At 37.6% G+C, this 12835-nt stretch overlaps 2 protein-coding genes across 11 annotated transcripts in view; one reads left to right on the forward strand and one right to left on the reverse strand.

Annotated features, from left to right (window-relative positions):
• Positions 1 to 5238, forward strand: part of PDSS1 (decaprenyl diphosphate synthase subunit 1) — a 52092-nt gene extending 46854 nt beyond the window's left edge. For all 3 annotated transcript variants that reach the window (XM_080811571.1, XM_080811570.1, XM_080811572.1), the window contains exons 10-11: positions 1650 to 1730; positions 4784 to 5238. In XM_080811571.1, the coding sequence (XP_080667697.1) occupies positions 1650 to 1730; positions 4784 to 4924 (222 nt within the window). In that variant the 3' untranslated portion in view covers positions 4925 to 5238. The remainder of the gene's footprint in view (positions 1 to 1649; positions 1731 to 4783) is intronic.
• Positions 5219 to 12835, reverse strand: part of ABI1 (abl interactor 1) — a 123795-nt gene continuing 116178 nt past the window's right edge. For all 8 annotated transcript variants that reach the window (XM_080811569.1, XM_080811567.1, XM_080811565.1 and 5 more), the window contains 2 exons: positions 10931 to 11116; positions 5219 to 7199 (listed from right to left, as the gene is read on the reverse strand). In XM_080811569.1, coding sequence (XP_080667695.1) covers positions 7024 to 7199; positions 10931 to 11116 — 362 coding nt within the window. In that variant the 3' untranslated portion in view covers positions 5219 to 7023. The remainder of the gene's footprint in view (positions 7200 to 10930; positions 11117 to 12835) is intronic.

Raw genomic sequence — 12835 nt, forward strand, 5'->3', positions numbered from 1 at the left:
ATCAGCACATTTTACCACCCTTGTTGGTACGGCAGAAAGAGCTCACGTACCATAAACAGTGATTGCCCCGGATGCCCAGAACAGCGTCCTGTCACCTCTGAGGATTTGGCCTTCCAATTTTGGAATGCGGTATTAAGACAAATGCTTACTTGATTTGGCTTTTTACCACCAAAATTGATAGATTTGAGCTTCCTGATGTGTTTCCTATAAAACTCACTCTGTTCTTAAAAGGCCAGTAACTAAAACAAATTACCTGTTCTCATTTAAGAACTAACCGTCTGCTGGCCTTGACATTTTCTAAGCGTGTGAGCAGCCTCTGCGTGTTCAGAACTTTGTTCTGACACATACTTTGCTCTGAAAGGAACACTCTTAATTCTTCATCTGTCATCATCCGGTTGAGGTTTTTCTATGTGTGCCCTATTTTTTCTTCTAGGATTACTAATACCGTGGTGGTGGTTACAGGACAACAACTTCAGGCTCACTGCCAGGGAAAATCTGGCAACTGCTGTAAGCACTGATGTGTCCAGAACCAAACATATCTTACCTCTTATGTCACGGAACCAGAAGCTGTTAGAGCTAACGGGTGTCCGCTCACTTGGTTAAGCTCCCTCACGGCACTGAGGAGGAGGTTAGGACCCACAGGCGACAGAGCTCACTCAACTCTGGAGGCTCCAGGACTAGGGCTCTGACTAGTCTAGAGAATGAAGGGATCTGGTGTCCTGACTTCCTGGTTGTTAATGGTGACGATTCTCCTGAATTGTTGCTCCCTACTGCAGAGCATAGGTTATCTTCAATGGACCTGTTTCCTTTTTTCTCTTAGTGCCACAGCTTAACTCTGGTCGTCTTTATAATCCACTACAGTAACGTGACTGGCCTCTCTGCCTCTGCCTCCTCTAATTCAGTGGTTCTCAAACTTGGCTGCACATTAAAAAACACCTGGAGTGCTTTAAAAATCTTGATGCGCAGGCCAGACCCGGGCCCCACCCCCGCCAGCAGAATCCGAATCCTTGGGAGCAGATCCAGGCAACCATAAGCTTCCCGACTGACTCTAGTGTGCAGTCAACGTTGAGCACCCTCTGCTCGCAGTACCCTCTGCTCAGACACCTCAGTGGCTTCCAAGTGTCACTCAGTTTAGCACTAAAAGTAGAATGCTTAATTCCCACCATCATCTTGGGCCATTGCTTCTCAGAATGTCAGCAGAATTCGTATCCGGGAATCTGCTAGAAATGCATGCTCAGGCCCCATCCCTAGTGATCAAGAAACCTTGAAGGAGTGGCCCAGTAGGCCTCTAGTGATTCTGGTGCAATGTAAAGCTTGAGAACTCTTAGAGAGGGCAGTAAGGAGATTTTAGGGATGTAGCTTGTTCTTTCTTTCTTACTCAATGTTGGACCCAAAACTAGAATAGAAAGAACACCAGAATGAACAAGGATCAGCAGCTGCCTCTCCTGAGCACCAGCTCAGTCCCGGGCATGGAAGACGGATGTCTCTCTTAGCTCTGCTTCTTTAATTACTACAATTTATTGCCCCTGCCCCCAAACCATCTAAACATTTAATCACCTTTTTGTTTTTTCCTGTTGTTATAAACTTAGTGTTAGAACATTTGATTCTCACAAGAGCAGTAAATAAATATTTTCTTTCTTTATGGCTAGTTCCCAGAAATGAATGCTATGATAATGAGACGGTTCAGTTTGCCAGGAGATGTGGACAGAGCTCGACAGTATGTATTACAGGTAAGATTTTTTTTTGAAGATTTTATTTATTTGACAGATCACAAATAGGCAGAGAGGCAGGCAGAGACAGAGGGGGGAAAGCAGGCTCCCTGCTGAGCAGAAAGCCTGATGCGGGGCTTGATCCCAGGACCCTGAGACCACAACCCGAGCCGGAGGCAGAGGCCCCAACCCACTGGGCCACCCAGGCGCTCCCCAGGTAAGATTATTTTACAAAGAAATGAGGCAGGAGCAGGTACAGTGCAGCAGAGTTCTTTAACCAAATAACAGAACAAATTTTAGATGGAAGACCAAGTGTGGTCAATTGTTGACTTGACAAAAACTGAGGAAGAGAAACTTGTATGATTCTTTATTCTTCTAGTACTCTTTCTGAAGATTAATTTAAGTGGTCTTGGGTAAGGTTTGGACATTAGGACTTTTTTAAAGCTACCAAAGTGATTTTTTTTTTTAAGATTTTTTGATTTATTTGACAGAGTCACAGGCAGGCAGAGGCAGGCAGAGAGAGAGGGGGAAGCAGGCTCCCCGCCGAGCAGAGATCCCGACGCAGGGCTCGATCACGGGACCCCGAGCCGAAGGCAGAGGCCCTATCCCACTGAGCCACCCAGGTGCTCTACCCAAGTGATTCTAATGTGTCGTATGGGCTGAGCCCTGCTGGCTTGAAAACAGTCTTCTCCAAATCCACTGGCAGCACTGCTGCCCTGCAGTCACCCAGACAGGCCTCCTGGTGCAGGCTTACCTTTGCCACCACCAGGTAATTGGGTGCTCACAGCCGTCACCTCAGTGTGGGCCATCCCTGGTCCCTCCTAGAACTGCCATCAGTGGTCACTCAAGAACCCACAGAGGCAGACCGTTTCACCTTCAGGGGCTGTAAGCTTATTTCAGATATACCGCCACATACCCTCAGAACTTTCCTGTAGAAGCCAGATCTTTTTGCGTATTTTCACTTTCAAAAAGTATCTTTCAAGAATGAACTCTTTCCAAAACCTAAACCCAAAGTCATTTGGAGCCAGTAGATCTAATGAATGAGATGGGTGAGCAGTTTTTAGTGAGCTAATGTGTGGTGTGATCTATGGTTAGTGCAGTCCTTCAAATAATTACCTTTCAGATTTCCAAAAAGCAAGACCCCCTCCAAAGGACGTATTTCTCTTAAGTCTCTCTACTGCTAAGCATCATAATGTGCTACCACCCCTTTGGAGGGCAGTTTGGCAGTACTGTTCAAAACTCAGGAGAAGGACTGTAGCTGATAAAGAGGTGATTACCTGGGAGAGGTTCTGCTGTCAGAATTACTGAAGGCTGAAGTGGGAAGTGGGACTGCAAAGAGGGACAGTTAACTGTCGCTCTTAGCAAAACAGTGACGAAGATCCAGCAAGCCTAGACAGACATGCATTTAGAAAGGTACAAGAATGTTCTCTTAAATTCTCCAAAGACCTCTAAATCCTAACTCCCTTCACCCAGAGCTCCTTCCTAGTCCCTATTCCTTCATTAAATGTGAATGAACAACTAGGATTTACTTAGTAGAATTCCTAAACCCACCGATGAAAAGTTTGGTGAGTGAGACCAAGATAAACAGAAATACTCAGGGAAGAATATAAATTGGGGGGTGAAAAAATACCGTATCCTTGGAATAAGATTTTTAAAAAAAAAAAAAATAAGTATAAGCTCGAAGAATTCTAAATGGTTGTGAAAAACTAGCTCCAGAGGAGGGTTATAACATGAAATGAACAAATCCTTAAAACATAAACAGCAAGAGAAGAAAATGAGAAAAGCTTTGAGAGGATCAGTACGATGAGGTAACAGGCGTTTCAGGAAGAGAATCCAAAAAGAAAATGAAAAAGAGTGGTCAGGAGAAGAGTTCAAAACTGGCTCAGTGTACGGCAAAAACCCTGGACGCTACAAGGCAGTAGGTAAGGCCTTCCAAATGATGAGGAAACATTCTAAAGCTAGAATTCTATATCCTTTCAAACCATTCATTGAATAAGTCCTCATCCCACTTATGCTATAGAGTTGAGTTCCGGTACTCATCCTCTGAGTTATCTGTGGAGGTATTTTAGTAACAACATGGAACCCCCAAGACAGTGAAAGCTGTGAGCACTCAAACCAGTGGAATGGGTTGCATCTCACAGAAACCTGCTGGGGATGGCAGCGGGTACAGCTGGAAGGTGGTCAGTCTAAGCAACAAACAGAATGATGAAGGCAGTAGAAAGATCAGGCAGTTACATTCAAAAGTGGGATTCGGTATACTAAGGCAAAGCAAAATAAAATGCATCCTATTTTGTATCAGTAAAGTACAGAAAATCAGGCCTTTCAGAGTGACGTCAGGAATATTCTACTCTGAATGGCAGTGGGCTCGTGAGCTTGGAATGATGGGGAAGGAAATGAAGTGACAGTACATAACTTGATTCTGTAGTAAACATATGTACATCATGGAAACAGTGTTTTATTAACGTTCAGTTTTTAGAACCAACAGAAAAACGTGGCTCCAGAAGAGAATGCACATCTCTGTAGTGTTAAAGAATAGGAACACCGGTGTCCTTGAGATAAAGGAAGTAGTTGGTGTTGCATGATGACACAAGTAATAGAAGAACTGAGGATGGTAATAGAATTACCAAACCAGGAGGCGTAGGGCGGCTGGGCTCCATCCTCACCTTTCTCAGCACAAAGGCAATAGATAATGACTGAAGTTGCTAATTAAGACATTAAAACCAGCAGGTAAAGCTGGGGTCTGGGGAAGAAGGGAACTGTTGATCTCCATCATTTGTGCTTTATTATGTGTATGTCTGCTGTTTAAATTTATAATTTATCACTTAAAAATCGAATACTTAAAGGAAAGTAGGTGGCTATTTGATATTAATGAGTTAGTTGCTTTGCACGCTGATGGCATACAAATGTGCTTCCACCTGAGGAAAGTGCCTCGACGCAGTAGGCGTGGGAGCTGGAATGATAAGCTGGGAGAGACAGCACTTGATCACGACAGAGACATTTTAACTGTCACAGCAAGAATTTAAGAGCTGAGCAGAGAGTGAGACGTCTGTCCTCTTTTGTTCATTACCCACCAGAGTGACGGTGTGCAGCAAACCACCTACCTCGCGCAGCGGTACTGCCATGAAGCAATACGAGAGATCAGTAAACTTCGACCATCCCCGGAAAGAGATGCCCTCATACAGCTTTCAGAAATTGTACTCACGAGAGATAAATGACAACTCTTTCTGTTACTTCTGGCAGCTACTTTACCAGACCGTGCCTAAAGAATTTTGTGAAATATTCTTTGCTTCATGTGCAGGTAACCAAAAATCATTTCAAAAAATCATTTCAACCTTATTGATGGGCAATTTTTTTTTATTGGCAAAGTTTTTCAGAAAACTTTTTAAATGTAATTAAACCATCCAAATCTGTCACTCTAGTTCTGTAAATTCTAATCGAGGTATCTTGATGGTTATATGTGGTATTGTTTACACTGTTAAGATCCACATGTAAAGCCATTACACAAATAAATAATCAATGTTAAAATTCAAATGGTTTATCGTGTTTCACCATAGGAGTAAAGGTCACAAAAAATGTGAAGTCTACATTTCAATCCACATTAGATTTTAACAGTATCCAAAATTTCATGTAGGAGAATGGTTTATTATAAAAGACTGTACATAAAATTTAGACAACAGGTTATATACAAAATTAAGAGAACATTCCACTTGAAAAAATGAAAAAGGTTGCTAGCTGATCACTAGTGATACTGAAATCATGTTTAAAATTAACAAAGGCAAAATGCATATACAACAGTCACATTGATTTGGTAGCAATAATGGCCTTTAATTTTCAGAAATAAATGTTCTGCACTAGTCTTACCATTTACTATGCTGTTACACGTCTGTGACGCCCAGTACATAACTGTAATTTGAAATCCAAACAAATCCTCAATACACAGAAACCCACACGTGAGTGCTCTACTTTAATATCCTAGGCAATACAGAATTACACACAAGGTAAGAAAAAAACATCCCTCCAACCTTCCCTTAAATTAAGAGGAGACACACAAAGTGCATGTGTTGCATTTCAGTTATTTCAAAAGACAATATAAATCTGTTGGTCAGGTATATTCCCCGTTCACTGATTATATATGATCCACCTTTTTTCGAATTATTTTCTTAAAACATTTTTATGTTGCTAGTGCCAGGTAATGGATTAAATAGCGCCTATTCAAAAGTCAATTGCACCCACTTCTACAAAAACAACATGTAAAAGATAATTTCCTTTCATCGAACCCAGTATACAACAATCCACTGGAAAACCGAAGGACTGATACGGCAGTCCTTAAGAATTTTACTTACAGAATGTGCACACTTTAATACATTTTCTTAGCTTTGAAAAAGTTACTTTAGAAAAGGAATTCAGCAGATTGACTTGTAAATACCCATCTCAGATTTTAAATCTGCAAAAATCAGTCACTGCCATTGGGACAGGTTGAGATAAGGCTAATATTTTTTTTCCAAGTTAATATATTGAGAAAATAGAACCATAATTCTGCAATAAATCAGTATCTTTATTTATTTATTTATTTATTCATTTATTTATTTATTTTAAAAGCAAACCAGTGAAGGAAAGGACAAAAACCTTTGGTTCACTTATGTATTTATGAATGGAAAAAATTTATAATGCAAATTCACTCATTAAAAAACTTAGGTACAAATTACAACATTACAGATAACCCTTTGTTTTGTTTCACATGGAGACCTTAGAGACTCAATTCATTTCAAGAGACCTAAGTACGAGTACTCCAAGTAAATATTACACAAATTGGAAGCATCTTGGATTTTTTAAGTATATTTCAATACATAAATTTGTATGCATGCTTTAAACAAATAGCATATTTCAAGAATGAGAAAGTCTAAACAAAAAGTATGACCAGCACCAGGATTGAAATTTTCTGATTTTAATATTAGTCTGACATAGCGTTAGTAACCATGCTGCACTGAACATGTAATAGTACAATCTGAATCATGATTTGTTAAATATTATACCCCACACCCCCAGAATACTTAAGCTGGTCATAAAGTTAACTGTGTAAGTAAGTACATAAGCATAACCAGTTACAGACAGCCTCTTGTATAAATTGCTGTTTAGCAATACACAAACTGCCTCAAAGATGTATGCTTACAGGTAGACATTCAGTTATATCAATAAAACAGCATGTCCTGAAAGAATGGGCACATTTTAAAACATTTTAAGACAATTCTGTTAACCGTAATAGTCCCACAGTATGACTGAGTAATAAGAACCACCTACTTTAAAAGCAAAAAATTTAATCAGTATAGTGCATGATTGATTCAACATAGTTCCCAGGGAACAGACCAGTCACTCGATTGCAGACTCCTTCATACCAGCCGTCGTCATTCTTCTTTATTACGTAAATGATTGCACCCTCCATAAATGATAGCTCATCATCCTTGTCTTTTGTATAATCATATATTGCCACAACTATGGAAAGAACAGTTGAAATGCCATGGTAAGTGCACTATTCCCAACATTTAACTGAATTTTTAAATGCAATGCCAGCTAAATCGATACTGTAGCAAAACCAACTATTTGTACAAATACTGTTAATTCTTAAAGCATTGGTAAAAACAGGTTAAGTCAGTGGCCAACCATGTGCCTCAATCACTGGCTTGATGGTAGGACCAAACTGACAGCTTGGCCAGAGAGAAGTCCACAGTTCCTCTATCCAGGAAAGATCCCCGAATTTTCATATTTATTAGATGTTTCAATTGTTCAAATATTGACTAAGTGCCAACCATTGCAAAACACCATTTTCCAAAATAGGTAGTGGGCAAAGCTACAGAGCTAATCAGTAAATCAGGTAACAACCCAACCTAATTTGGAAATTATGCATATCCTGGGAGGTCAATCTCATCCTACTCATCAACAGAAAATATGCATGTAATTTATGCAGACTTACCTAGATTGTTTAAAAAAGTATTTACATATGTTAAAGGTCAACGGGATATTTTTTTAAGGGGGAAATAGGTGAGCAAAGACCCATTAATTAAGACTTAGAGAACGGTTTCCAATTCTGTGGTATTTGATTATTTTGCGTTCAAAATGGTCACTTCCTTTATAAACAGTGCTGTGGAAAAGACAGTCATCAAAACATTACTAGTCTTCCAAACAGGTTTATAAATTTAATTGTTCCTTCATTCTGCCTTTATAGCCTGATAGTTCGGAAGTTATATGTAATTTTCCAGTATATGTGAAATGGTATGTGAAATAGATGTTCATTACTTCGTGTTATCTTTTTTCTTAAAACACTTCTTAGGGCACTTAAGATATTTTGGAACTTGCTTTTCCCCTGAGAAAGGTAACTTCTCCTTCTGAATTAGTGAATTATAAATAAGGAAGAGACCTAAAGTACTGATCCATAGCACCATTCACAAAAATTAAAATAGGCAACCTTTTTTCCCTTTACAAAACCGTATTAAGTAAACTCAAGTCCATTCTCCTCCATTTTAATTCTGCAGCAGAATCATAAAGGTCACTGACCTACCCAGTTTCCAAAAAACCCAAAAACATACAGAATAAATAGTACTAAATGATTATCCTGTTATTACTTTTGGCTACATAACCATTCAAGAAAATGGAGTGATTACTAGAAAATCATTAGTAAGGAAAATACTGTAATAACTTAGTTAACATACTACTTATTAACCTGTCAATTATTTATTATTTATCAGCTTTGGTAACAATTTCTTTGTATTCAGAGTCACAATACGTTAGAGTTTGGGTATATAGAGAACTTTCAGACTGATCTTGACAAAAGCCTGATACCCTCAAAGTTAGTCAGCAGAATGAAAGCTTTTTTTTCCTCATGGTTTTAGTTCCACTTAGACAAAGAGCTGGTAACAGTACTGAACCCAAGTCCTTCTGTAAATGAATCCTAGTTGTACCCAACTTCCCCTCCCCAATGCATATATTCTCTCATACAATAATCCTTACTGCTGAGTACTTAATCATTAACAATTCAATGTCCACTCCACTCTCCAGAATCCTAACTCATACAAAGAGCTGAACTCCTACTTCTACATGATAAAAATTTGAAGAGAGCTACCTAGTTCCCCTGCAATCTTCTCAACTTAGAAACAGTACTTTCAGCTGTTTCACGTTATAGGTGCACTTCCTAGATACTGTCTTCTGATACTCTCCTCTTGACATTCCAATTTGCACAGTCTTAAAATGTGGTACTCAAAAGTAGACATAATGTAGTGTAATATAAATGGATATGATCAGATTGGTATATATACCTATATTATATATATATATATGTATACATTGTGTGTATATATAGCTCACAGTACAACTAATGTACTCTAAGAATTTGGCTTTTGGAACATTCATGTCATACCGTTGATTAATATATTCAACGAAATTTCTATTAAACCATCTTAATTCATCTTGTGATTATAAAGATGACTATTTAAAAAGACTTTAAATATAATCCTACTAAATCTCAACTCTGACATGGACTACAGATCAGCCAACAATGGCCACTGGCCAAATCCAAACCATTGCTTTTTTTGTAATTTATTAAAAATTCGTTTTATCTGAACATGGACACATCCGCTCACTTAAGTACTCTCTATGGCTGCTTAAGGGCTGCAAGAGTAGGGCTAAGTAGCTGTGAAAGAAGAGACTGTATGGTTGGCAAAGTCAAGAATATTTCATTTTTGTAATACAAACATATCAAGTTGTTATGTTATACACCTGAAACTAAGAGAATGCTGCTGTGTTAATTATGGTTAAAAAGTTAACAATATTTATTATCTGGTCTTTTATAAAATGTGTGATGACCACTAAAGACTATTATTTCAACTTGTAAAGACATTTTGTAATTCTGCTCTATTGCCAAGTGTCTTAACCACTATATCATTTTAAATTTATCAGTTTTTATTAGTTCCATATTAATCCCAATTTAAAGTTAAATTTGCTTTTCCAAACCGGGAAATAAAGGTACACAACTCAAGACTATGTAAGTTTATCAACCTCAATATAACCACCACGTATCTCTATTTAAAGGCAGAGGAGAATCTAAACATAAAGGAGAAAATATATTCAAGATTTCCTGAACAGTATGTAGAATATTCACTGTTGAAAAATATTTAAAAAGGTACAGTGTAGAGAGTGTAGTCTATGGTATTTTAGTAGCTTGTACAGTGACAGATGGCAGCCACACTTGTGGGGAGCACAGCATAACCTACAGAGAAGCTAAATCATATGTTGTAAACCTGAAACGAATATAACACTGTGTGTCAACTATACTCAAAAAATTTACACACACAAACACACAAATATATCCACAAAAGAAAAACAGCAAAGTCCCTTTTAGCCATGTATTCAAAGCCGGCACAGGAGAGCGCTGCAGTCTCGAGCTACAGCTACTTGTTTAAAGTCAGTTAACCGAGTAAAGGCCAGTGTGAGGGAATGTGTTTCGAAAGCAATCCAATGTGCTTAAACTACATTACAAGCATTTTCAAAACTCGACAAACACAGATTTTAAAACAACACAGAGCTGGATTTAAAAAAGCAAATAATTCTCTAAAAACGGGATTTCTTTCTTACCATGGTTTTCTTAATACATAAATTATAGTGAATGTCGGGTAATTTTGACAAATTTGGAAGTTAAAGTTATACATAATTTCATGAAATGAAATTCTAGTGATTATCTTCTCTTTTACAAAATCAACTAACTGAAAACTTTTTAATTGAGGCTCTTTCTCATGATAGTCCCAATTTGTTTTAAAATATTTAGATATGAAAGGTTTCTCTTTTTAAGAGCTTAGAAATTTTAAGTCTTTACTAATTGTGTAGCTTTAGTAAGTCATTTAACTCCTTTAAGTAAGCCATAAGTCATGTAACTCATTTCTGTGCCTTATTTGTTTCATCTATAAAATGCAAACAGGCAAGTTCATCTCCAGCTGGAAGCCTATGTCATTTGAAAAACCACATCTAACATCATAACATATTTTTAACTTAAATAAAGATAGAGCATCCCTTTATATTGGAAATGTACAGGAAATAAGGCTTAACTAAATTATGCTGGCTGGTAAAGCTATTCAAAGGGTTGAGAAGAAACATGGACTAGATGTTCTTTACAGCTCTCAAATTCTGTAAGTACGTTAAATTTTCTTTACCTCAACTCAATGATGACTGCACCTTACCTTTCTCAATATAATTCTTGGGGGCCCAAGCAGGATCCCCATCTGCATATGGATCATTGTACTGAACTACTGCAGCCTCTTCATCTTCATAATCCACTGGAGGTGGTGGTGGCGGAGGTGGAGAGTCATCAAACATGGGAATGTCATCTGGGGGAGGCGGTGGCGGTGGAGTTGGACTATCAGCAACTAAAAGAATTCAGATAATTGATTTGAATCAAAAATCAGAGTAAATGAAAATTAATAAGTTAAAAGAATTTAGTAAAGCTCTAATTTGTATATAGCATGCACTATAATAAAACATGCAATGATTAGAAATAAAAGCTTGGTGTGTTAGAGCTTCTACTACTTGTGAGAATAATTTTGCAGTAATAAAATGAGCTAAAAATGAGAGTATTAGGAAGTGCTACAAATTAATGAATGCAGGAGGTTAGGAGACAATGTCTCTTTTTATAAGGATTACAGGAGTAAAAAAGTTTCCTTACTCCAAGGCTCGGGTCAGAACAAATGTCACCCTTTAGTTAGCCTACCTCCTTAAACAAGCCTTATGTCACATTTCTCATCTGGACTACTGTAAATATTATGTATACCATCACATTTAGGATTCAATAACCACTCACTGTGCACATTCAGATCCCTAATTTTAGCTTTCAGTTATCTTTTAGTTCCCCAGAAATAAGCCTCCAGTGGGTGGATATTTATTTTTGTCTATTTTAATCAAGAAAAAAGTTGGCAGTATCAGGTCTGCTTCTATGTGTAGGCTTCCTATTCTTTAAATTTTAACCAGAGAAATTAAATTAGAAAGTAAATAATTGCAAGCTAATACAAAATCTCACTGAATATTTTAAAAAATATCTATAATCCATAATCAACATTTTAAATGAAGAAAGCAAGCTAAGAATTTTTGCATTATTGCTAGTAAAACTTAAGCATGGGATGGGGGAAATTTTCTAAGAATACATCCACAATAAAAATTCTTAAAGTGTTGCAGGAAGATGTAATTAAAAACAAACAAACAAAAAGGAACTTACATCATGCAAACCAATAATAATGACTCATACCTCACGTTGTAGATGGGTGTTGTACATGTATGTGTGTGATTTAAATAATCAAACAGTGAAATGAGAAAATGTCAGGCTAGAACTATGCTCACTGAACTACTATGATACCAGGTAACAAGTGCTCCCAATATTAAGGAATTCAAATGCAGAACACACAACTAATTCTTAATTCAAAATTCTGATCCTCAAATTTCTTTGAAAGTTAAAGACATGATAATGTTTTGACATAAACTGATACAAGGAATTCTATAATATCTGCAGGGGAGAAATTCAGAATACCAATATACTAACTCAGATGCCAATTTCTGGGGCTATTTATGTGATCAAAAGCATGCAGTCATAATCTCTTTGCAATACAGGTTTTAAAGCTTACTCCACCCTATTTGGAATAACATGCCAAGAATATAACCAAGGGATCCAGATTTAGAACACCTGTGGATAACAGCCCTACTTCCACAACCACTTCAATTCTGTGGTTTTTTATTTGATCCCGTCGGGGGACGAGGAAAACTATGAGAAAACAAACCCTGTGTAGTGATGTTCATTTTGATAGCTATCAAGCAGATCTTTTTCCATCAAACGCTTGGATCCATTTATTTTTGCCCTTCCCTTCTCCACAAAGCTGCTAGTATTACTGAGAGGAGAAGAAAATGGCTATAAATCCATCCTAACATCAAAGAGCCACAGCTCCTATCCTCAATTTGGCTTAAGGTATAAATTATATGTTTGCCTGAATCCCTAAATTGCATTTACTCATATACATAACTTACCAGTTTCATGTTTTCACTCAACTGTCTTCATGTCCAACTGCCATGAATCTACACTGATTTATCTCCAAATTATATAT

The sequence above is a fragment of the Martes martes genome (genome assembly GCF_963455335.1).
Source record: "Martes martes genome assembly, chromosome: 8".
Lineage (NCBI taxonomy): Eukaryota > Metazoa > Chordata > Mammalia > Carnivora > Mustelidae > Martes > Martes martes.